Source organism: Spea bombifrons, chromosome 2, assembly GCF_027358695.1.
Source record: "Spea bombifrons isolate aSpeBom1 chromosome 2, aSpeBom1.2.pri, whole genome shotgun sequence".
Classification (NCBI taxonomy): Eukaryota; Metazoa; Chordata; class Amphibia; order Anura; family Pelobatidae; genus Spea; species Spea bombifrons.
The window spans coordinates 119,483,361-119,509,227 of NC_071088.1; the positions used below are offsets into that span (position 1 = coordinate 119,483,361).

Consider the following 25,867-nt stretch of genomic DNA (forward strand, 5'->3'; position numbering starts at 1 on the left):
ACGCATGATCCTTATAAAAATGTATCACAGACATTATCCATAAATTGTTTGCAAAAGAAATAACAGACTTTTCATAAGTAGCAAGTTCACTGTAGTAATTGACCAACAATAATGGATCTTGAAATATATTAACTTCAGATAGTTACAGCAGAAAAATACAAGTACGTATAATGGACCATACCAAAAATCCCTGAAGCACATTGTTTTTACTCAAGACATGCATTCCAATTTTTCACTGTTAAAATTAATGTATACGAGCAATGCATTGTTTTACTATGCTAATTTGTATCAAGAAATAACATTTAAGTTGTGAGTATAGGGTAATTGATATATGGCTGCAGGAACCTAAGTAAAGAAAAATGCATGGCCAGAACTCAAATCCAAACTTACAAATTCCTACTATGAATAGCTTTAGTACTGTGTTTTGGCCAAAGCACATAAGCTTACTTGCCATGTCGAGGAAATCCCATGAGAGGTAAGTCCTAACTGAAACACAGTGTCACTAAACCAAAACAAAATGGTCAGGATGTTAAACCAAGTACCTGTCATAAGAAAGAAAATAGGATTTTATATATCTCACCAAGAATACATGTTTAAAAAAAGAAAAACATTATTAAAGTCAGCTTAAAAAACACATTGGTGGCCACTATGTATATAGGTTTAAATAGGGATACCTTATGTCTGTATATACTAGTCAGAAAGACATGAACATCAACCATATTTAAAAACAAAACAAATTACCAGTGCTAAACACCATACTACAACTTCATGGAGAAGTTGGAAATGCCCTTGTGTCACAAAATTGACAGCTCCACTTCCTCCTGTCTTCATAGTATGTAGAAGGCCAGATCTCTTGTGTTCCTACTGATAAGCACTTGAGATAATTGCATCATACCTTAAAAGTAAATTGTCTGTAAGAAGTACAACATATTAGTTCCGTGTTACAAAAAAGTATCATGGGGGACAACTACAGATCAATAAGTATTATATGAGTAGTTAGAAAATTAATGGAAACCATTCTAAAGGAAAGTATTGTAATGTAACTGGTTTGTAACATCAGAAACAGAAAGGCTTTACTGCAGAAATAATAAACCAGGGAGGCGCAGTAGATATAGCCTATCAGGATTTTAGTAAGGCATTTGACACTGTCCCTCCTAAATTGCATTCTTATATTTGAATGTTAAAATAGTCGAATGGCTAGGCAATAGTTGAGTGACAGGAGACAGAAGGTTATAGTTAATGGGGTAATTTCTTGTTACTAATGGGGTACCTTAGGGATCAGTACTGGGACCCGTACTTTGTAATATTTGTATCAGTGATATTATAAAGGGTCTCAAAAGTAAGATATATCTTTTTGGGTAAAAATCCCAAAGCAAAATATATAATTTGGGGCACTGTTCTGTCAGTGACAACAGAGCATATCTTTAATAAGGTATGGACATTCCAGAGAGAATTCAGAGGAGGTCTACTATAATGGTGAATAGCTTGCATGACACAAAATTTCAGGAAAGAACAGCCTCCTAGCAGAAGTAATAGAGGCTAAGGGGAGTTAAATATGCATGTCATGGAGCTGGCTAGTCCGACTGACTACCTCCGCTTACTTGTGCTCCCTTAGCCTGGGACACAAACTTCCCCCAGTTCCCCAGTCACTAGCCGAGACTCAGTGTTGGGTAAAACCAAACAAAGACTGATTTATTTTAGACACACAGGGCTGGATATATCCAGTAAAACAGACATTTACATAAAACAAGATATTGGGATACAAACCGCCCCCTTAATCTGCCTCCCAGAGACAACAGGGGCAGTAACGGTATTAACAATACTATAGGGGGGGGGGACTGATTTATACAACATAATAATGCACCATGGGGTGGAGGGGTCTGATATTAAATTAAAACAATGGCGGTCACTCCCTGCTTGCAGATCCTGGCTGTCTGCTGGAGATAATCCCCTCAGCAAGTGATGAGATGATATACTGCTGGGGGTAGCCACAGAAGTCTTTACAAACCCAGGGCCCATAGTCAATAGGGAGGAGGCTGGCAGTCAGGCCTCTCCAGTGGCCCCAGTGACGGAGGGTTCTGTCACAATGCATGAGACAAACTTAAAGCTATCCTTAATCTAAATCATGGCCAAGGTCTTTACATCATGAAAAATGGGCAGACAAGTTGAGTTAAAATGGTTCTTATCTGCTGCAAATTCTATCTTTTTATATTTGAGAAGGTAGGAAAACCTCTTTGCACGATCAAGATGCAATACGTATTTGGTCTTTGCATTACTTTATAAAATAATCATAGTTAACACATCAGTCCCTGCCTGCCCTTAGTTGCACATAGGACTGTCAAATTCAATACTGAACGAAATGGCCTTAAAAGGGTATAATAGTAACAGAACCATCCCACCCCACTTCACAGTCATGGTGCCACACATAGGGTTGCCAAGGGGTTGTTATTTGACCAGCTCTGTGTTTTTTTTCTTTTTTTACTGGGAACTGAATTATTTAGCCAATCCATTGTTAGTAAAAAAACATCCACAAGCTCCAAGACATAAAGTCTTAAATCATACCTTCGCAGTCATGGTTGCCAAGTTGTTGGTATTTGACCAGCTCTGTTGTTTTTTTTACTGGGAACTGGGTTATTTGGCCAATCCATTGTTAGTTGGGAGAAAATTGTAGCCCAGTTTTTCCTTAAAGCAACAAAATCTGGAGGCCAAAAGCCATTGTTTTATTTAAATAAGCTGTAACCTGTTTCTGAAATATTTGCTTCCAACTCTAGATGATGATGTCCAGGCAGCTGTGACATAACAATACTTAAAATCTTACCCCAGGCCACATAGGTGATCAATTTAATATTAGAATGTATTTACTTGTACTAGGGCTGCATAACTGATTATTCACTAGCTCTTAAGTAACTGCTTTTTCATAGGCATGGGGGCAATATGATATTGGTGACATGGGCATATTACCAACCGATAGATCACTTCTAACAGACAAAAGTTGGAAAAATACATTAAACTTTGCCGTTCTTTGTGGCATAGATTTTAAATAAATAGCATATATAAAAATGCGCTAAATTCTAGTCCTGATGAAATTTCTGCAGAATAAGCTCCTGATCTATAATTTAATTTTGTATTAATGTATTAATCCATGCAAAGACATTATCTTGCAACATGAGGGCACATGTTAAAAGAATGTTAGAAAGGACGCATGACAGTAATAAATAGACGCCTATTAGATGCTTATTAGCACCAGAGCTGCATTCCAAGATTGGTGAATACAAGGCTTTATATAAGTTATTTTAGTTACATATTAATTACACACTTTACGTAAAGTAGCCTACGTCATGCAAGCTGTTCTCATGCAATAAACATTGTTTACTCAAACACAGCCAAAGACTAAAGTGTTTCTAAAAATACACATTTACAGAAGATGTTTAATACATTTGTAAATAAGTTATGGGGGTAGTAGAAGCATTATTGAACACTTATCTACAGACACCAGACAACCCGCAAGGTGATTATTGATGACCTTATTTGCATGCGCCTACCCAGAATCCCTTGTGGTTGTGGCAGCACCATGAGATTTCTGAGGTAAAAACAAGCCTTCTGATTTGTCTGGTGTCTGTAGATGAGTGTTTAATAATACTTCTACTACCCCCTTCATTTTAAGTGGAAGGGTTTTCCTGCACTTTTACCCACCATAACGTATGTAATGCAAATAATTTATGTAAGCCGAAAAGAACATTAAAAAAAAAAGTTTCAGCCAGCACCTGTCAAGAGATATGATGAGCAGAATGATGAAATCTTAAATTATTTATTTTAATTATTCCTTGGAACTATCACTGCACATTAAATATATAAAAATGTTGTTTTATAGATGAGAAAATAACCACTGTTAGTAGTTATCATCTTTTGTAACTTCATAGGTGTGTTGCAGTCTGTGTCTTAAAATCCAGTAAGGAATGCGTTGCCAGCATTTTCTGCTTGTAAAACCCAATCATAGGGTCCTTTTTTAAATTCTAATGAACTGCCATGCCCATTTATCTAAATATATAAAGAGATGGTGGCTAGGATTCAGTAGGACTTATTTTGAGCTTGGGTTGCGGTCAGATCTATCCTAATTGTACCTACTACGAAACATCATGTCTCAACAGTCTTACCGCAGGAGCTCCGGCTACAAAAATTTTAGCTCGACTTCCGCGTGCTTGCCAAAAAATGTGACAAGATACAGCGTAAGCTCTGTTTCATCAAGAAGAGGAGCTGGTTCTAGTGCCCGATTGCACCCAAGCTTCAGCAGCCGAAGTGCCTCTAACATTGGTTCAGGAAGCATCTGTAAAATCTCAGTTGGAGGTTATCAACCTGGGAGGTGTGGATACGGATTTGGTATGTCAAGTATTGGAGCGGGTATGGGGTCTGGTATAGGATACGGAATTGGTGGACCTTCTTATGGCATTGGTGGAGGATTTGTAAGTGGATGCATAACACCTGTCACCGTCAACCAGAGTCTCTTAACACCCCTCAACTTGGAGGTTGACCCAAATATCCAGAGAGTTCGGAAAGAGGAGAAGGAACAAATCAAGACTCTAAATAATAAATTTGCTTCTTTCATTGACAAGGTAAGAACCAGGTAATAGGCTCTGTCCTAAACAAGTTAAAGTGTTCTAGAATACTTAGCGTTGTGTTGCTGCATTTTACAACCTTATGTTTGATTTGAAAAGAAATGTGAAGTACAGGCAATATGGAAATGCATTATTTCAAAAATATTTAATTTTTTTTAACCCTAGGTACGATTCTTGGAGCAACAGAACAAGATGCTTGAGACAAAGTGGGCTTTTCTGCAGGACCAAAAAACTGTCAAAAGTCACATTGAGCCAATGTTTGAGGCTTATATTAGCAGCTTGAAGAGAGAGCTAGAGAACTTGGGATGTGAGAAGGCTCGCCTGGAAGGGGAACGTAAAACTGTGGAAGATTTAGTAGAAGAATTCAAGCGAAAGTATGGTTCTTTTGGTTTTGTTTTAAACATGCACAAAAATGGTATAAAAACCTAAAGAATATAGAGATATATAACCAACCATATTCATTACCATCTACTACAACAGGTATGAAGAGGAACTTAACAAGCGTACATGTGCCGAAAATGAATTTGTAGTACTCAAAAAGGTAATTTTCAGAGAAGAGTAAGTACAATAAATAAAAAAAACAGTATAGCAAGTAAATGTTGTAACAGATTTCCTTCTCTTGCAGGATGTTGATGCTGCGTTTCTCAATAAAACTGAATTGCAAGCGAAGGTGGACTCTTTGGTCGACGAGATCAGATTCCTTAATTCTGTGTATGAGGCGGTAAGAAGTTAACTAAAATATTTAGGAGAAGAGGCAACAAAATCGGGACACTATGGAAAAAGATATTTATATATACAAACGGCATCAACTGGAATTGTTGTAAAGAATTTAGATGTATTAATTGATCTTGCTAATAAGACACTTGTATGGCTCCGTATTGATGGGAAACCTAATACAAAAAAAATATAAAAAAATTTTTTCCTTCTTCCGTTTAGTTTAGCATCTTTAGTTTAACTATGAGTTATTATTCAACTCCTTGTTTATATGGTCCCCAACAGACCTCCATGAATCTTATTAACATATCATAACATGTGTCCTGCCCAATATTATATTCTGGTGCTTTCTGAATATATATATATATATCGTTTGTGAATACCAATTACTTTTAATTTTCAGGAAATATGCCAGCTTCAAGCACAGATCACAGACACCTCTGTAATTGTGTCCATGGATAACAACCGGGAATTAGATATGGATGGAATCATTGCTGAGGTTAAAGCCCAATATGAGGAGATAGCTAACAGGAGCAGAGCTGAAGCAGAGTGTTGGTACCAATCAAAAGTAAGTTCACACACCAAATGACTAACTTTACTTTATCAAAAGGTGATGTTTTATGTTAATACTAATATCCTAGGTCGATTTGATTGTCATAACCATACTGTGAATTTGTTACAGTATGAGGAGCTTAAAGTTACTGCATGTAGACACGGAGATGATCTACGGAACACCAAGAATGAGATTGCTGACATGAACCGTGCTATTAACAGACTTAAGGGGGAGATCGATAATGCAAAAGCACAGGTAAAACGAGCCTATTTTTGACATAAAAAAAATGATTCCTGTTTAATCAAACACTTGGCTTATAACAAAACTGATGCCTCTCTTATTTGAATACATAAAAAATACATTTTAATTAATAATTAAATATGTATTAAAGTAAAATGTATATCCTGTCAATGCGGCATTAGTTTTTCAGATGATATACATGTAAATATTATGAGAACATGGCTAAATACTAGCATAATAGAAAAATATCCTTTGCGTATGTATTCAGACATTAACTTCTAAATGTTTGTGAATTAGGTAAGCATGTTCACCACAAACAGAATGCTGAATTGTCATTCCCTACTTTTCTAGAGAAATATAGCATTTAGAAGACTAATACTTGTGTTGTGCTTTTAAGGTAAAACCAATGTTTAAACTTAAAGAACATGGATTCATTCATTATTGGAACAAGAAGAACAGTTTTACAGAAAGCCATATTTAAAGAAATCACATAGAGTTATGATGCCACTATATCATACTAGATGTGTTTAACATTAAAAGCCAGCAAATTGGAAATGTAATGAGAATTTTTGCATAACTTCCTAAACAGCGTGCCAGACTTGAAGCTGCTGTTACAGAAGCTGAAGAACGCGGAGAAGCCACTGTCAGGGATGCCAAGAAGAAACTGTCTGACCTGGAGGATGCCCTGCAGAAGGCCAAGCAGGACATGGCTCGCCAACTGAAAGAATACCAGGATCTGATGAACGTGAAACTGGCCTTAGACGTTGAGATTGCCACCTACAGAAAACTGCTGGAAGGAGAGGAGTGCAGGTCCGGTTATCGCACACAACTGGCTTCTCAGAAGGCACACACTGCACTGCCATAGAGCTCCAATCTTTTTGGGGGTTTTGCAGACAATAGATATGATGATGTTAATCAATTCCAGTCCCATCACTCAGCTTCTGTTCCACCTATATTCTACCCCCACATATAATATAGTTATTATTAATAATAAATTGTGTTATTTTCAAGTGTTAGCTAAAATAACCTTCACATTAATCAATATAGAACGAAAAATAGAATGATCAGATATCCATGTGTTTATCTGAAAGACCCTAAATTGACACGCCTGTCCCAAGTTAGTGTTTTAAAGCATGTTAGAGTCTATTATGCTCAGACTTAAATTGGAACATGTATTCTTAAGTAATTTGAGTTGGAAAATGATAGTTATACTGAATGTATGCAAGGAGCAGTGCCAAAACTTCCATGGGGCAAAACAGCCACTGCCCCAGGCTCTCAATAGTGAGGGACCTGGCAGCAATGGTCTAGTGCCCCCTTCCATTTTGTGAACAGGTTATGAAATCAGCACATGGCAGGGCCAATTCCAACATGGATGGCACACATAAAAAAATACATGGCATATACGGTTACATTTGTTTGTGGCATATATTCTAGATGGACTGGGCTTGATTTAAACCATAATTGATGTTATTGGTTAAAATCAATAGGCAACAATTCATCCAGCTTCTTAAAAATGTGCCTTTATTTCTAGGCTTGCTGGAGAAGGAGCTGGATCTGTTAAGATATGTGAGTACCACATCATTTATAGCATTCACATAGTTCATAACAATGTACACACTAAATTACTGTAAATAATGCATAACTTTTTTTTAAAGCTGTAGTAAGTTCCACTGTTGGAGGAGCATGCAATAGCGGAGGATCTATGGGAGCTGGAGGAAACTTCTACAGCGATGGTGGGATGAGCAGTGGCAGTGGAGCAGCAAGTGGACACAGATTCAGCAGCGGAAGCGGCTATGGCTCTAGTGGAGGCTATGTTTCCAAAGGAGGTTATAGTTCTGGCCCTGCATACACCTCCGGTAGCAGCTACAGTATTACTTCATCTTCAAAAACATCAAGTTCAAAAAAGATGTAGAATCTTACATTTGATAAGAATCATTGGATAAAAAAGCTAGCTATTACATTTTCCAGCTGATCAGTAGAAATCAGTTTATATGCATGGCAAAAATAAAAAAATAATATCAAATATTATTCCTGATGGCAAAAACACTTGAATTATGACTTTATGCGGATCTATCTATCTATCTATCTACCTATCTATAATGAGTAATACGGCTGCCACTATCCCAGTAGTAAATGAGATGAGCTTCCAAGATAATTACTTTTAATTAGGGATATGTACTTCAAACAAAGCTATGGAAAGTGGCAGCCATCACATAATCATGGTTAAAATGACTGTTACTGTATAACATAACCAAGACATTCTGACTTGCTTGCTTAAATATATAATGTATGCTTTCTAATTTCAATGCACTGTTTGGGATTTCTTCATTTGTTCAATAAACTGCAGTCTGTGTGTCATAAAACATGTCTTTGATCTAGTTAATTCAGTTAGTTTGTTATAGTATGTAAAAAAATGTCCAAGAGGACACTATATTATTATTAAGGCCCTAGCCTGTGGGATGGACTGAGCTGACCAATAAAAACGTATGCAATAGATATGTTTTCAAGATAACATTTACTTCATCAATTCTCCTGCAGCCATCAGTGGGCGGCCCTGCTGAAATTGGTGGGCGGTTCTACTGACGTTGGTGGGCGGTTCTACTGACGTCAGGGGCGTTCCTGCTGATGTGAGTGGGTGTTCCTGCTGACACCGTAGGAAACACCCCCACAGGGGGAATGGGCGAGGAGTGGGGCGTGTTAAGACCCCTGTCCCGTGGCCCGGAGAACCAAATAAGCAGTACTTAACCAGGACTCAAAGGTCAAAGCCAGAGAGTTTCCAGGTATGATGGGAAGTACACATAAAGTACATTTCATAACATAGTAAAATTATATATATTGGTGCAGAGAGCAGGTTAAATGAAATTTAGATGACTACCTTACATTCAAAGCCTCATAACAGTTAGGAACCATAGTAATTATCATAAATGTCAATACTGCCATTAAAAAGTGTTATAAAATGTTACAACACATAGGCATCTTTATTTCCTACTATTCAGTGTCAAGCAGAGCTATTTAAACCCCTACATTTTTGTTTGAAACATTCATTTTCCCAGTGTGTACCGTGAAAAGGCAGTGTCTGAAATGATGTACCTAATCTCTAATGATTTATAATGTGGAGGCTTCTAAGTGACTATGGTTACTTTTGAATACTTTAATGGCGTGACACATATTTAATCAATGAGTATTTACCACTCTAAATCCATTAACTCCCTGAAAGATGTTTCAAGTCATAAAAGTATTCAGAACATTATGTATAATTACAGAGCAGTGTTTTTGCAGTCTGGATGCATGACACATACGGTATCTTTGGTCACTCCACAAGACTTATTCTGGTTCTTTTCTTATTATATTTCACATACAATTTCTTAAGATAATTATTTTTATTTTATCGTGAAAATAGCTGTGAAAGTATACAGATATGAAGAAGGGATTTAGCTCTTTGTTAATATGTTATGGTTCTGATAATTTTCTCCGTCACATAATGTAATATATACCCCACTCAGTGTCACTGAAACCTCTGTAAATTTGAGGGCAAGTGATTGGAATATCCAATGGAGCTTTTACACACCTAAAATGTTTCTGTTACTGAAAAATGGCATTATAGGAAGATTTTTTCTAAAAGAAGAGATTTGTAGGCAAGTCTCTGATGGTCTTAGATGAAGTCCAGGAGAAGTGGAGAAATGCTCTGCTATAGGGAGCAACACGTTGTTAGTAAGACTAAAAGAAAAAAGGAAACCACAGCCAAATATACTGAAAAAAACAGAAGCTAGTTAGTTGAGTTTAGACTCAAAGTTGGGAAGATGGGAGCAAATATAAAGCTAAGCTTAGGGAGGCAAAGCACATTATTAAATGCGCTGAAAAAAACCCACAGAGGAGACAATTGCCAGGTTAACAAACCCCCTTTTTAGATAAGGATAAATGAGAGAAGAAAACATAAACCAGGAATTAATGGAATACAAATAGAAATGAAGGGGGTTATTTAAATGAGGATAAAGATCTAGCCGACTGCTTAAATAAACACTACTGTTTTGTTTCTACAAAGGAAGCAGAAGGTGATGGACCCTTGTTAGGGGGACATGTGAAATAGGATTGTTTCTAGAGGAAGAAGAAGTAAAAACAGACAAATCCATTCAACTCAATGGGATACACCTAAAGTTATCAAAAGAGTTTGGAGTTATTTTGTTTTGAAAGAAAGCTGTTTCTTTGTTTGACAAATGTGTACATCTAAGGTAATGCTGTGCTGGCTTTTCTCTTGCATGCCCCTCTTTATAGACGTGAACTACATAGATATGTATTTGTGGTGAGCGTGTAAGTGTGTATAAACAATACAAGAGGTAACATTTACAGTCCCATTTACAGTCCCGTACTTCATAATACAATGCCAGTGCAAAGTTCATTAAAGTTTCACTAATGGGAAATGAGTGATATATTGCATGAAATGCCGTGGCTACCCACTTTGTGGAGGCAGCGATGACAGTTGAGCTAGAAATACAAAACTCAACAACTTAAATTAAAATAATAACCTGACTATATTTCTTTCTTTCAGTGCCAAGTTTATTTGTGTTTATATGACATTTATCAGCCCCTCTTTAAAAAACGTAACTACAGAGTACAACATTTAAAGAAAATATTTAGACCTGTGTTGGGTTACTGCAGGTGAGGAATTTTAATATGACAGTCTCCCATTGAGTTAAATGAGAACATAAAAGCTATTCAATCCACCTTTATTTATAATAATAGAAATACAGTGTAATCTCAGCGTACCGTACAAAACAAAATTCAACAAAGGTGCAAAATATGTTTGAGATATTACATATGAGATATCAAAGCATTACAAAATGTAAAGGCTTTACAAAACCATACAGGATTCATCAGATGACAATAGGAATATTCCAGAAAAATTAAAGATACAGTTCATCAGATTATGAAAGCACCATAATGTGTAACAATATAATCCTGGTAAAATGGACAGAAGAAAGGAAATAAATCCATCAGGAACAGCAGGAGAAAACACAAACGAGACATATTCATTAAAACGTCTTGTCAAATAAGTAGATCGGCATGAATACAAATACGGCAAAAAAACAGGATAAACAAGGGGAAAAAAACAACCCCCCAACCAGCAGGCAGCGCGGCAGACAATAAAGAAAAATGATAAACTGGTTATTGAAATCTTAAGGAAAGGAAAACCAAGACCTCAATGTGTGTGTGAAAATTGCCCAGACAAATTGAGTGAGTAGACCCATAATCCCTGCAATGGATATTGTACTAAGTAGGAGCCGGTAGATGTAAGATACATGTGAATTTCGACGATTTGAGAAAGTTCCATAAAAGCCATTTATTTATTGTAAGAAAACACAAAAATTTAATCTAATCCTGGTCTCATGATATATGAGTTCCTCAAATATAAATTTGGAAACAATATATGTTTTATTACCACATGGTAAAATCCGTTTAGAATGTGACCATATCCTTACTTGTGCTGGTAGAACATAAACATACATAAAAAATATTCCAAAACTTAAGACTAGATAGGCCATTTGTTTCTTTTCTGCCATCACTATATATATATATATATATATATATATATATCTATATATATCTATATATATGTGCGTGTGTATGATGTATATGTACATGTATTTGTCTATGTAGCTGCTGTCAGCAGTCAACATAATAAGACTTAAGTCTCTTAGCTTTTTATGGCATCTTCTACTTTGTCTCGATGTTCACCGACTTTGTCCAGGTGGCCCAGTAAGTAGGTTCTATGGAATAAATGATAAATTGACCAGTACTCGTAATGACATCAGCTATAATACATGGTCTGAAATTTAATGAAGATTAGGTATAATCCGTTACTGGAGAAAACTCATCAGTATTAAGTGCTTTTCATCTTAACTAATTTTATAGGTGTGTTGCTATCTTGTATATTTTTAACTATTCTATTAAATTTTATTAAACTATTAAGATTGGGTTGTGAAAACGCCAATCCTTCAAACTCATGGGAAGCAATTAGAGGGACTTATTACGCTTCAAAGTAGCCAAACCCACTTAAGTTTGTATATAAGTGGGGTAAAACTCTGCTGTCTTAGAGGGACTCATTCGCAACTCACCTTGCAGTCAGTTCATATATCGTTATTTCACTTTGATTCCTAAAGAGCAACCATGTCTCATCAATCCAGCTCTGGGCACAAGAATTTCAGTTCTTCTTCAGCTTGCTTGTCCTCTCCAAGCAAACACAGTGTTTGCTCCTTCACTACAAGTAAAGTGTCCATTGGTCACAAAGTGATTCCAAGTTTTGGCAGCAAAAGCGTGTACAGTGTTGTCTCAGGTGGACACAAGATATCAACCGGAAGCTATCTACCATTTAAAAGTGAACGCGGACATGGCTTTGGTGGATCATTATGCCTTGGGGGCATCAACCAAGTTACTGTCAACAAGAGTCTACTGGCTCCTCTCAACCTGGAAATTGACCCAAGCATCCAGAGACTGAGGACAGATGAAAAAGACCAAATCAAAGGCCTGAATAACAAGTTTGCTTCCTTTATTGACAAGGTAATAAAACATGTTGTATACCAGAGGCAGTTAATCTGTGGCACTCTAGCTGTTAGTGATCTATAAACTCCATGATACTTCGGAGGGCTTAAGATCATGCCATTTATGATTTGCTGTAGCCTGAAAACCTTAGGGTATCTTCATTTCTTTTAGACCTTTGGTAGATAAGGAAATCATTTATGGGGCAGTATGTTGAGAACAATACTAGCATGATATAAACTACCATAATATTAAAAGTCCCATTCCAACATAGCATAGTTAGTTAGCTTTTCAAGCATGGAAGGTTCATTAAATGTAACATTGATTTAAATCATCAAAATATAGGCAAGCAGCACTAATGTGTATAGCGCCATCTTTATGAAAAGGACAGGTTTCCTAAATTTACACAAAACAGTTCTTATAATTAAATTAAATATAATGTTATTATTTTATTGTCAGTTTAAAATAGCAAGAAGATAACTTGAATCTATTGTGTACTGACTATTTAGTACAGTTAATATTGCAACTTCTGTGTGTCTGTGTGTACATGTCTAAGTGAATGGTCATCTTCCTAAAGTTACAGTCTGGAGAAGAATCCTCCATATTTTCCCAAAATGTTCCTTTTATTGATTAAATACTCTCATAACTTAGCAGTCTTTATATTTGGACAAGCAACAGCAGTAATAGATTGTTTTGGTTACCACAAAAGGCTTATCACATCTGTAATGTTATCCCCTGACTCTAATATTAAAACTGTGCGTTCTGTTAACAACAATGCAAATGCTTCAAAAATGCTGATTAATTATAAGAATTTCTACAACCACCCAAATAGAGTCATAGTTATTTGATTTACTTTTTGCTGCAGGTGAGATTTTTGGAACAACAGAACAAGATGCTGGAGACCAAGTGGGCCTTACTACAAGACAAAAAAGCTGTCAAGAGTCACATTGAACCCCTGTTTGAGGCTTATATCAGTAACCTCAGGAGACAGCTGGAAAATCTGGCATGTGAGAGAGCAAATCTGGAGGCCGAAAGGAGAAATGTGGAGGATGCAGTAGAAGAATTCAAAAGAAAGTATGTGTTATTTTATTGAGAGAAGTTTAATGTGTTAATATGTTTAAGGTTTATACTCAAAACTACAGCCTCTTGCTCTTGACAATGCAGGGTCAATCTATTGACCTAGGACAAACAATACCTTCCATCTGGACACACTCAGTTCTTGACTTAGGTGCAAAGGTGCAAAAAAATGAACTTTTATATGGTATGCTGAATTGGACTCCTCAACTCTGCAATGTATATTTTACAATTATAACAAATATGGAAAAATATTATCTAATTCAATTATTTCACATCTCACTCATCAGATATGAAGAAGAGGTCAACAGACGTACTGCTGCAGAGAATGAATTTGTTGGGCTAAAGAGGGTAAGATATCCCAAGTCAAACAATTTAATAACTGAAGATTTAATAAATCAGAACATCATAATAACACATGTTTTCTGTAGGATGTCGATGCTGCTTTTATTAACAAAGCTGAACTTCAAGCCAGTGTGGACTCTTTGACTGATGAGATCAACTTCCTGAGAGCTCTCTATGATGCAGTAAGTCATAAAGTCACTCCGTCAAGTTTAAGAACCAATGATTTAGGTGCTAGCTGTCTAGTATTAACATAAAACCAGTCATGATTCCTTGTAAATACCAATATTTCTGAACTTGTTTACATTTTTACTTATACGTTGACCTACCACGTGATGGGGATTACTGTAGTCAGTATCTCAGTTTGCCCTCGGTAGATAAAATATTAACAAGTGTATACAAATAGGACAGTGTTGACAGTGTGTGAGATCCACTACTTGAAGTGACAAAGTTATAAAATAGCAATAAATTTAATAAAGTGAAGGTCTTAAAATAATTATAAATCATGTATGTTCATGAACTTAAATAACCATACCTGAGAATTAGTTTCAGCTAGGGTCTCCAACTGTCTTCAGTCTTTGAACTTGGTTACGTTTATCCCCTTCCCAGATATACCCCCTTCCCATATTTCCAGTAGTTCACTTTTTTAGAATAATGGAACTCTCATGTGTTTTTTTTTTTAGGAAATAGCTCAGCTTCAAGCTCAGATCTCCGATATCTCAGTTGTTGTGTCCATGGATAACAGCCGGGATCTGAACCTGGACAGCATTATTGCTGAGGTTAAAGCTCAATATGAGGAAATTGCTAACAGGAGCCGAGCTGAAGCAGAGGCCATGTACCAGTCACGGGTGAGTCTCTCGTAGGCAGTGCTGCTCAAAATCTAAACTGTTTCCTATAAAATGTATTTATACATATATAAAATTAAACTAATGTGGTAATTTTTATGCTTGGGAATTTACCCAGCCTGTCAGTACAGCAGCCTTTGGGTTTGGGATTATGGGAATGGTGTTTGAGTTTACACACTCCTGACCAGTTCCACTCACCTCCCATCAGTTCTATTTGTTCTTCTCCCATCTGCACATATCCACGCTCCCTACTGCTGTCCACATGTCTAGCCCATCTCTGCCCCTTTCTAGAATCAATATAAGGATGGAGAGGGTAGTAGACCCGAAATGTTCCTCCGTTTGATAATCACACTGTATAAACTCTGATGTTAATATTCTTTTCTGCAGTATGAGGAGCTGTGCATGACTGCGGGCAAACATGGAGATGACCTACGTAACACCAAGCATGAGATTGCTGAGCTTAACAGACTGATCCAGAGACTCAAAGGAGAAATAGAGAGTGTAAAAGCTCAGGTAAAACGCAGATTTTAATTTTTTCTTAATTATTAAGAAATTGTGAAAAAAAAAAAAATATATATATATATATAAACTGTTAATTCGTAATTATTTGTTTTGTATTTTACTATTTTAAGATAACAAGACAGATGTCCTATGGAAGCACCACGAAAATGTCTTAAAAAGACAGCCCATAATAATCATAGAATAATGAAGATATTGATAATGTAATTCTGTAAAACAAACATTAACATATAGTCATTGCCAATCAAAAGCAGGTAAATGCTTTCATTTAAATGAATGGGAGCACTTATCACACATGTGTACGGGGTCCCCTCAGACCCCTACATGGAGCGTTCACTAATCCATAACTGGAGGTAATTATATCATGTGCCAGAAGATTTTTTCTGCATTTGCAAGGGGGACACCACCATCATTTAAAGGGACCTCTCAGCTATCATATGCATTTATGTGTAATGTATATGATGGCTGGAGTGTCCTTTTAGTTTAATGTATTTCTTAAACCTTACTGTTCTAATATTTGTCTGCCGAAACAGTAAATACTTTCAGGTACATTCATTTAAATTATGTAATTAGTAATATATTCCTGTCTACCCCTTACATTGTGAATTTTAATTAACAACCTAGTTAAGTATAGTAGGATGATCAACTTTTAACCATTAAAAAATAATATATTTGATTGATGTATAAGCTAACAAATCCAGATCAAATATTGTTCACTGCATACATTTTTTTACGGTTAAAGTTATTTTAATGGGTTTTTTAATTAGAGATAATCTTTTATATCCGTGTTTTTTTTCCACAGTCAGCTAATTGTTTTTAAAGGCGATTAAACAAAATATTTAGGGAGGGAATGGGATAAACTAGCTAGCTAGGGTGTGGAGATTCTTGTAGGACTAATACATTGACATTTTATGGTGGTTGCAATTTTAAGCTGATATAAGTTACCTCTTGTGCCTATGTAGTATTTCTTAATTATGATTCACCTGTCTGTCACCACAGTTGCGGAATGGGATGTAAAATATTGCGTTAAACGCATGAGATTAAGGATGGGTGGTTTTATGGTCTGTAATTAAGAATATTGTAAAAACACTGAATTACCTGAAATAGGTGACTAATTTTTTTTTTTTTACCATACAGCCATCACACTCACATTAATGCGAACCAATGTAAAAAGTCTGGTAATTCCTTTAAGTGGATCATTGTTCAGTTAACGTAGAGTGACATAAGCATTTAAACCATAGATTTCCCTTCCTTAGTTTATATCTTAAGAAGTGATCTCTGAGGTCTTGAGAGCTTAGGTGACTCTGCATGAGAAGTAGGCAACTTGCAGAACTTGTAGAACTGCAACTCCGGTGATGCACAGCTAGTCTATAGCGTGTTAATCATAATGGAAGCTTCATGGAAGATATGTTACAACAAAAGGCCATAATCTAAAACTAGTAGGTCAGAAGCTTCAATGTAATGTATGGAAGCTTTATTTTACTGAGCACATTGTAGATAAGTGGATCAGCCCACCAGCAGAGGCGGTAGAGGCTAATACAGTGAAGGATTTTAAACATACACGGGCTACTCCCACTGTATGGCTATACTGAATCTAAGACAAAACCCACTGTTACTAAATTAACAGATATGTTACATCATACACACTTCCAATTGTTTTATTCTACAGGTGTAACCAGCGATGTCAATAGGAATAACATTTCATATCGTCTTTTTCCAATTTGGACTGGTGAAAAAATACTGATTCCACTTGGGATTCCCCCTGTGGATATACCGAGTTGTATCTCTAGATATTTCTAGATTTTCATACTCTTGAAGTCAAGTTTCTATCTTTCAGTTAAAATAGGAGATACGGTAGATTGAAGGGATAAGATTGTGATTAATGTAAGCATCTATGGAATCTAATGTATTTTATTTCAATACAGTTTTTTTTTATTCTCTTTGGGCCTGTAGGGGGAGCTCCATGATTACGTCTGATTTCTTTTCTTGTTTGTTAGTATTGATGACGGCGCAATGAGTCCTTTCAAAATTAGCTTTTTCTAATATTAACCTTAACCAACCTTGCAAACCGAATGTGTATTATGCTGCATTATGTTCACCAAAACAAATATTTTCTGAATTAACAATAAGCCGAGCAATTAGCAACTACTGGATATAGACGTGTAAATAGCACGGGATGACCAATAGAGGAACCTGAGAGTCCCAGAGAAATTTTTAACTCTTAGGATCCTCTACAGTGCCAACATAATTTGAAGTGCAGACAGGACTATTGCAATGTTTCTGGTAGGTCTTAATTGAAAGTGCTTACAAAAATAGGAGAAAACCTTGTTGTAGTGCCACCCATATGAAAGATGAGGGATCCAGCCACTTAGACCACTTATATGGTGAGGTTGCCCCTAAGGTCAACTGAACAAAGCACATGAAGTATTTGTAGTGTCTGAATATACAAAACACTTAATTCCAGTTTCAATCACTAAAATCCCATGTAAATAGCACGGACATACCGTAGGTAATGCTGCATCCCTGGCAATTCGATTCACTGGGTGAATGTTTAATACATAGGTGAGACTTCTAGGTGAGACTTAGCTAAAAACCTTCTGTTAGAATATTCTTTGTCTTGAATATCTAAACTTCTCTAGTGACCAAACAGCAAGCAAGACCACAGCTTCTATGTCTTATTAAGCAGGTTTATTCGATAACAAAGTATCAATACATACAGTACTGGTTGCTGGAAATGGTGGTATTTGGTACTGTAGGCTCAGTATTCTTGGTGAGATGAAGGTGAAAGAGCGTAGAAAGAGACCTTGCCTATTTATACCCCTTTACATTTGGTTAGGGTATCCGTTAAGGAATCCTATTTGAGCAGTCATAGGATACACCGGCATTCCACAGAAGACCCTCTAAGCTACGTCACCCAATTGATAACATATGTTTCTAGCACTCAAGTTGCATTCAGGCCTAAAATGTGCAGAACAAAATAAAAGTATAAAAATGATTTCTTACACCTTCCCTCTTCTGGGAAATCAGACAGAATTTTGTTGGTTTTTCATATTTATCTTCATTGTATCTATTTTAATATATCAAAGATACAGCTGTACCAATAAAACATCAGCATACACATGGAGCTGAAATTACATTTGCCATAATTTATTTACCAGTTTTACAAATTTTTTTTTACTAAATGTTTCCATGACATTACAGCGCTGTAAGCTGGAAGCTGCCATTGCAGAGGCTGAGGAACGCGGAGAAGCTGCTGTAAAGGATGCCAAGAACAAACTGTCTGAGCTGGAAGCTGCTCTGCAGAAGGCCAAGCAGGACATGGCTCGCCAACTGAGAGAATACCAGGAGCTGATGAACGTGAAACTGGCTCTGGATATTGAGATCGCCACCTACAGGAAGATGCTGGAAGGAGAGGAGTGCAGGTGTGATGAAAAAAATAATTAATACGTTATTTTGCCATTACATACAATATTTGAAAATAGATGAGTATATAGATAGATGATAGATACTTAGCTCCACAAGTATTTGTTTTTACAGGGAGGGGGGGTGCATTAATCAGCGTACATTTTGGTATCTTTTATGCAACAGTCTTTTTCATGTATAAATGCTGCCTAAATATACATTGAATTAGAAGTGATGAGCACATTATGATCCAATACTAACTATGCATTTTGATATTTAGACTTGCAGGAGATGGACATGACTCTGTTAGCATCTGTAAGTATGCAATATTTTATGTATTAATATAATACCAATGCATTTGCAAATAAAAACATTGAATAAAGGGTTTTATGATGATATGCTCTGTTACATAAGTGGGTAGAGTTGTACATTTAAAGGATACAAGGGCCCTCCATACCCATTCACCCAAATACTCACCAATTATATGTTATATTATTAATTACATTAAACTATCATTGATCATACTCATCTGTTTATGTCTTTTTTTTTTTTTATTCTAGCCGTGATCAGCAACAAATCAGCACACAGCGGAAGTAGCTATCATCATAAGGGTGGATTCAGTTCAGCCAGCAGCTCCAAAGGAAAACACGGCCATAGCTGTTAAACCAACAGCACTTTAGGATTTCGCCGGCTCTTCAATACATAACAGCAAGATGTATTCTCAGCCAAGCGTCAACATTAGATTTAATAGTTGAATAATATAAAAGTAAACTCCTAGTTTTTACCTTTTCCTGCTATGTATTGTTTCAGAAATTTGAAACACCTCCGCTCTTTAGCTATTCCACTAAATTTTCCTATTTCTGTCTCATTAATAAATTGCATTTTAAATCATAATAGTTTCAAGTACTCTTCATTTTATAACATATCACTCTGTTTAGACCTTATTATTAAGTGTAACTTCTTCGCATCTTCTTTCATTTAGTCATAGATGGTGTTCCACTCAGACTCAACTTTAATTAGTATGTAAAACTTATTGGTACCCCAAGTGACTAGAGTTTTTTTGCCATTTTTACGATATCTCTGCTCAACCATGATTGCCTGCTCAACCATGTTTAGTGTACCTACACATTATTGGCCCTTCATAATTAATATTAACTCCTTAACGTCCATTGAGATGTTATTCCATTAAACAAGCTTACGATCACTTTCTTCGCTTAAGATTGACATCATGGTCCATGTCTGGCCCCTCCCCGTGCGTGTCAACATCCGCCATACACTGAATGGTGGCTGATGCCCGTTTTAAAGTAAAAGCATTTAAAATACTCAATGGGTGTCTAATTTAAAAAAATATGAATGGTTTGATGGGGTAAATTGGAGTGGCCGGGCTCAAAGCTAGGCACAGACTGACCAAAATGGGGAAAACAAAGCACACTTCTCAAAACACCAGACAAATCCATGCATGTGGGGTATCACTGTACTCGGGAGATGTTGCTGAACACACATTGGGGTGTTGTGTGATAGTGATGTATACCAGGACCTGTAAATCCATACCTGAAGCACAATTTTTGTGATAAAAAAACACACAAAATAAATTAATACCACAAAGTTTGACAAAGGGTGGTAGTAGAATTAGTTGTTTGGCTCCATATGGTTTGATGGGGTAAATTGAATTAGCCGGCTTCAAAGATGGTCCTATTAGGACATGGGGGCATTAGGAACAGATGTAAAAGTTCCAAGTTAAAAAATGCGCACTTCCTAAATGTGGTGTTTTACCTCCCAAACAACCCGACAAACCCACGCATGGGGGTATCACTGTACTCGGGAGATGTTGCTGAACACAAAGTGGGGTGTTGTGTGATAGTGACGTTACCAGGACCTGTAAATCCATACCTGAAGCACAATTTTAGTGATAAAAAACACAAAATAAATTACTACCACAAAGTTTGACAAAGGGTGGTAGTAGAATTAGTGCATGGAAAGGGTTAAAATACCAGCATTTGAAATACCTTCAAAGAAACACAGAATAGCACGTGGGGCAGAATGACCAGCTTTGGAAAAAAATGGTTTTAAAATAGCAAAACGCTACTTGTAGTTATTGCCCAATAACTTGCAGAAAAAAGCAAAAAAAACATAAAAACATTGGGTATTTCTAAACTCAGGACAAATAGTAGAATCTATTTAGCAGGTTTTTTCATTAGCTTTTTTGGATGAGTAAAAGATTTTTCAGGTAAAAGTCAGAAAATGTGTTTTTTCTTCAATTTTCATCATATCGTTTTTTATGGGGAATTAGATAATATGATCAAAAATGGTATCTGAAGAAAGCCCTTCTTGTCTTGAAAAAAAAACATATAACTTGTGAGGAGAAAATTAAATCTAAACACAAGCACCGCAAAAGTGTTAAAACAGCCTCGGTCCCAAAGGGTTAAAGTGGTAGACTTGAGACCACAACTCTCCTGCAACCTCTTCTGCTACCCCTGTCTTTAATGAACAGACCTCATTCTAGAGGACTGCACTGGGATAACTTGCGGGCGCGGGTGGTCTTGCTGGGGCTGCGGGCGGGAGCGGGTGGTCAGGCACTGTACCTGCGGGTCCCGGTAATCCCGCGCAGTCCCGCAAGGCTGCCTTCTTGCTGCTCCCTCACAGTGTTTCCCAGCTTGCTCCGCCCAGGAACAAAATGGAGTCACGTGATGTGACGTCACTTCCTGTGACTCCGCCTTGTTCCTGGGCGGAGCAAGAGAAGAACCGCCGTGAGGGAACAACTCGAGGGCAGCCGCGCGGGACTGCGCGGGAAATCAGGTAAGGAGGCGGGCATGATTGGCCACAAATGTGGCGGGAGCGGGCGGGATTGGCCACCCACATTGCGGGAGCGGGCAGGAGCGGGATTAAAATCCGCGGGAGCGGACGGGAGCGGGATTAAAAAAGTAGTCCCGCGCAGGGCTCTACCTCATTCTCCCACACAGAGATGTGCTGTACAGCAGGGACAATAAACATACCAAACATTCCTGGCTGTGGTTGCACATGGGGCTGTGGGAATTAGGGAAATAGGTGTTTCACATTGGCAAAGTCACAAACACTTGTCTCCTACACCAGGGTCAGTTTCCATCATATACATCCATGTTATCTCTTACATTATCCATGCCAAATAAATCTATAAGATCTACTCACAAAGGGCTTAGGTTGTTGCAAGCTGAGAGCCGGATTGCATTGCTCAGACCAACTTAAAGGACAATCTGTCTATTCACTAAAGTCAACTTGACTGTCAACTTGCGGCGAATGGCAGTAAAAAGTAGAGCAACATGTCTGTTTACAGGTTAACTTACAATGAATTGTCAGTCGATTGGATGTCAAGTTATAAAAGGTGGTGATACGGGTCCATTTGCACATCTCTAGTATGGAGTGGTTTTATATATATTTCCTCGATTATAAGACAAAGTTTTTTCAGAGCAAATGCATCAAATACCATATAGGGGGTTAAAAGGTATTTCTGGAGGCAGAGTGGCATAAAGAGGGTTAAAAGGCATTTCATGGGGCACTCTGCCTCCAGAAAAGCCTTAAGCCCCATATAACACACACACACACACACCCCGACTTACCACTGCTTCTGGTGTCTGGTGAGGGCAGCAGGTGGAGGCTGGCATTCATGAAGTTAAAGGGGCCGATGTGCACACACCGCGCCGCCCAATGGCCGTGCCTCAGCTCTTCGTCCCGCCCCTTTTAAGATGTGGGACGAAGTGCTGAGGCACTGCCATTGGCCGGTGCGGTGTGTGCACACCGGCCCCTTTAACCTCATTAGGTGGCGCTTTCAATCCTGCTCGCAGCCACCCAGCGGCTATTTTGAAGGTTGGTCTTCCGGCCCATGGACCAACCGGCCCTGCATATAGCTGTATGTGTCTTCCACTGCATGCCCTGTACCCTGCCCTGCTCCTCAGTGTCCTTGTTTACTCTGGGGGACCAATTCTACCTGCGCCTGCCTTGTTCCCAGCCCAGCTTCTGCACCTCAATGTCCTCCCTTACGTTGTGGGATCAGTTCTTTTTTCTATTATTGGGGGGTATTCAGTCTTGTACCATTGGTTGGACATGTCTGTCTGTCTGCCTGTGCCTGCCCTATCTCCTTCCCTGCCTCTGCTGCTGAGGCTCAATATCCTTCCTTTCTCTGAGGGAACAATTCTTTAAATTTCTTTTCAATTTTGGGGGAAATTCAGTGTCATGTACCATGCAGCTGCATGTGTATACCTGCTGGTGTCTTCCCAAGACCCAAATCCTCTGGGTGGCAGGAGCGGGGTCTTGACATGCCCCACTCCCCACACATTTTTCCTTTAAATGGGGGTGTTTCCTGCTGCCGTCAGCGGGAACTCCCCCGACGTCAGCGGGAACGCCGCCGACGTCAGCGGGAACGCCCATTAACGTCAGCATTATAAAATGCTACATATGCTATATATATATATATATATATATATATATATAAATACTGTAGACATGCATTTTTAATAGTATTAGCCTTTTTTCCGATATATATATATATATATATATATATATATATATATATATATATATATATATATATATATATATTAGCCCCTGCTGCCAATATATACTAATATTAGCCCCTGCTGCCATAATATATTAATATTAGACCCTGTTTCCAATATATTTTATATTGAAAAATTGGACCCAAGGAAAGAATTTTGGGCTCCTCTCCACGCTCCCTAGGATGCAATCACTCCCTCCGCTCCCACACCAATAATATTTGCCACACTGACTGCAGATTAGACTGCACTGACTCTCACAGTCTTCCCTCTTTCTGACCCTACCGTGACATTGAGAGGTCCTCTCCCCGTAATCATCCCTAGAGTCCCTTTGTCCCCTCATTCACTAAGCCACACCTCTCTTTTACTTACTCCCTGTAGTTCAGGTATAAATCAAACAAACAACACATGTAAACAGCATGTGCATGTATAGATCAACTGAATAAGACATAAAAACCCTGTATTTGCAGGTATACATAACTAATCTATGGAAACATAGCATTGCAGGTATAGATCAACAGAGCACACAAACCCAGCATTGCAGGTATAGATCAATTGGAATTCACATAAAAACTCAGCATTAAAGGTATAGATAAAACCCCCTAAATTACAGGCATAGATCACATGTTGCACTGCACAGCCCAAAGGCCAGCCTTGGCATCCACATTGCCAACATAGAATCTGACCAGCATCCCATTTACATAGGACATGCCATCTTTGTCCCCAAACAGCCCAGCATGAGTCAACTTTGTCCCCAAACAGCAGGCCCTGTGCAATCTTTGTCCCATAAACACGCTACCTGTGCCACCTTTGTCCCACAAATACCCTGCCTGTGCCACATTGGTCCCCAAGGCTTAAACACCCTGCTTGTGCCATTTTTGCCTTTCCACAAATCGATTATACATCTATCATACACACAAACACACACAATAATTCACACGATCATTTACTCTCTCACTCATTCACACAAATCATTTACACGTATTCATTAATACATTCTCTCAAATTCATTAATTCTCACTCATTCACACAATTCGCACCTCGACCAAGACAGGGGTCTCGCAAAGGAGACTGAGGGGCGCCGAGCGGTTGCTGAAAACTTATTCATGAGCGACCACTTGGTGCCTCTCTCTCCTCCGCATCAATCATCCCTGCACAAAAAATAATGAATGGCGTTTTAATTGGGGGGCACATTAGGGGACACAGCCTGATGTAGGGGGTGCCATGGCCCTCTCTGCCCCCCCTGCTGACGCCACTGGGCTCCACTTCTCCTAGCATACAGCGGGGCTGCTGGTATCTTATTGCAGGGTCAACACACATGCCCTTGGTGCTGCCTTCTGGGCACAGTAGCATAGACACTGTCTGCCTGGATTATGCAGTAAAGGACTGTGGACACCCAGAACTTGAAGGTCCTTAGACATGTGCTTAGATACCCTTTTGTCTCTGCGGACATGACCCCCCCAACTTCTGCCAAAATGATGGAGCTTCTCCATGATTGGTGTGTCGGGTTAGATGATCTCACCGGAAGCTCCACCATTTTGGCAGAAGTTCACTGGAAGGTTATGTCTGCAGAGATGCAGAAGAAGAAACAAGAGAGAAGAAAAAAAGATAGAGGAGAGGAGAAAGGAAACCAAGAAGATGCAGGACACGGAACTGGAGCTGCAAATCACAGAAGTGGTAATCAGAGAAGGTATTGAGAGTGTGAAAAGTAAATGTATTTCCAAAGAAAAAATGTGTCCAAATCATTTTTGGACCATTTGCACATGAAGACACCCATAAGGAATTTTCATAAGATCATGCTTATATTCTGTGGTTACCTTCACTGGTAAATTAGTATAACTGCTGCCCTATATATATTAAAATTATATATTTCAGTGTGTATAACTCTCCACAGTTGAACTAAAAGCATTATAACAATGAATAAATGAACTGTCTGTCTACCAATAGGCGAATACTGTTATACATTTACTTGCAATCTCTTTTTTAAAGAACATTTTATTTGTCCTATGCATTCAGCTCTACAATCAATCCTTAAGTTTTCACTAAAATCTGTCTGTAAATTAGTTATTAAAATAAAAAAAATAAAACAAGTGCAGCGGTCAACTAATGAAATATAGTAATCTAGCTGAGTAAGGAGTATACCATTTTCATTAACATATTAAAGGTATATAATTGTCATAAAAGTATGATGATGACCTATTTTGAAAATGATGAATTTTATTATTCTGAAACCAGTATTTTGGAGTTAAAGCTCAAAGGATGCTTTATAGTTAAAAAATACATAAATTGCTTTTCATCTTAAATATTTTAGGTGTGTTGAAGCTTTACTATCTATTAAACCGTAAACACTGTGCTATAATAATGTCAAGAATCCAAGCTCATAAGAAGTAATTAAAGGGTCTTATTATACATCAAAGTAGCCAAACCCAGTCCTATACAAATATATAAAGGGGTAGGTTTTGTTATGTTCTCAGAGGAAGTTCTCAAAAGCTAAAGCCACAACTA

General features: G+C 37.8%; 2 protein-coding genes across 2 annotated transcripts; both read left to right on the forward strand.

Moving 5' to 3' along the window:
• The first annotated feature begins 4,136 nt into the window (after nt 1-4,136).
• On the forward strand, nt 4,137-8,032 carry LOC128474011 (keratin, type II cytoskeletal cochleal-like). The gene is made up of 9 exons (XM_053456251.1): nt 4,137-4,610; nt 4,779-4,987; nt 5,094-5,154; nt 5,239-5,334; nt 5,731-5,895; nt 6,010-6,135; nt 6,710-6,930; nt 7,652-7,686; nt 7,776-8,032. The coding sequence occupies exons 1-9, from the start codon at nt 4,137-4,139 to the stop codon at nt 8,030-8,032; spliced, it is 1,644 nt and encodes a 547-aa protein (XP_053312226.1).
• A 4,195-nt stretch (nt 8,033-12,227) lies between these two features.
• LOC128474023 (keratin, type II cytoskeletal cochleal-like) lies at nt 12,228-19,730 on the forward strand. Its single transcript, XM_053456264.1, has 9 exons — nt 12,228-12,675; nt 13,520-13,728; nt 14,019-14,079; nt 14,160-14,255; nt 14,754-14,918; nt 15,303-15,428; nt 18,636-18,856; nt 19,117-19,151; nt 19,397-19,730. The coding sequence occupies exons 1-9, from the start codon at nt 12,286-12,288 to the stop codon at nt 19,498-19,500; spliced, it is 1,407 nt and encodes a 468-aa protein (XP_053312239.1). The 5' UTR covers nt 12,228-12,285; the 3' UTR covers nt 19,501-19,730.
• Nucleotides 19,731-25,867: the final 6,137 nt, after the last annotated feature.

Bases quoted from the DNA above. Each gene is read 5' to 3' on its own strand.
- LOC128474011 (XM_053456251.1), top strand. From the start codon at position 4,137: ATGTCTCAACAGTCTTACCGCAGGAGCTCCGGCTACAAAAATTTTAGC. The intron at 4,611-4,778 runs GTAAGAACCAGG...TTTTAACCCTAG, and splicing joins TTGCTTCTTTCATTGACAAG to GTACGATTCTTGGAGCAACA. The intron at 5,155-5,238 runs GTAATTTTCAGA...CTTCTCTTGCAG, and splicing joins AATTTGTAGTACTCAAAAAG to GATGTTGATGCTGCGTTTCT.
- LOC128474023 (XM_053456264.1), top strand. From the start codon at position 12,286: ATGTCTCATCAATCCAGCTCTGGGCACAAGAATTTCAGTTCTTCTTCA. The intron at 14,919-15,302 runs GTGAGTCTCTCG...TCTTTTCTGCAG, and splicing joins AGGCCATGTACCAGTCACGG to TATGAGGAGCTGTGCATGAC. The intron at 18,857-19,116 runs GTGTGATGAAAA...TTTGATATTTAG, and splicing joins CTGGAAGGAGAGGAGTGCAG to ACTTGCAGGAGATGGACATG.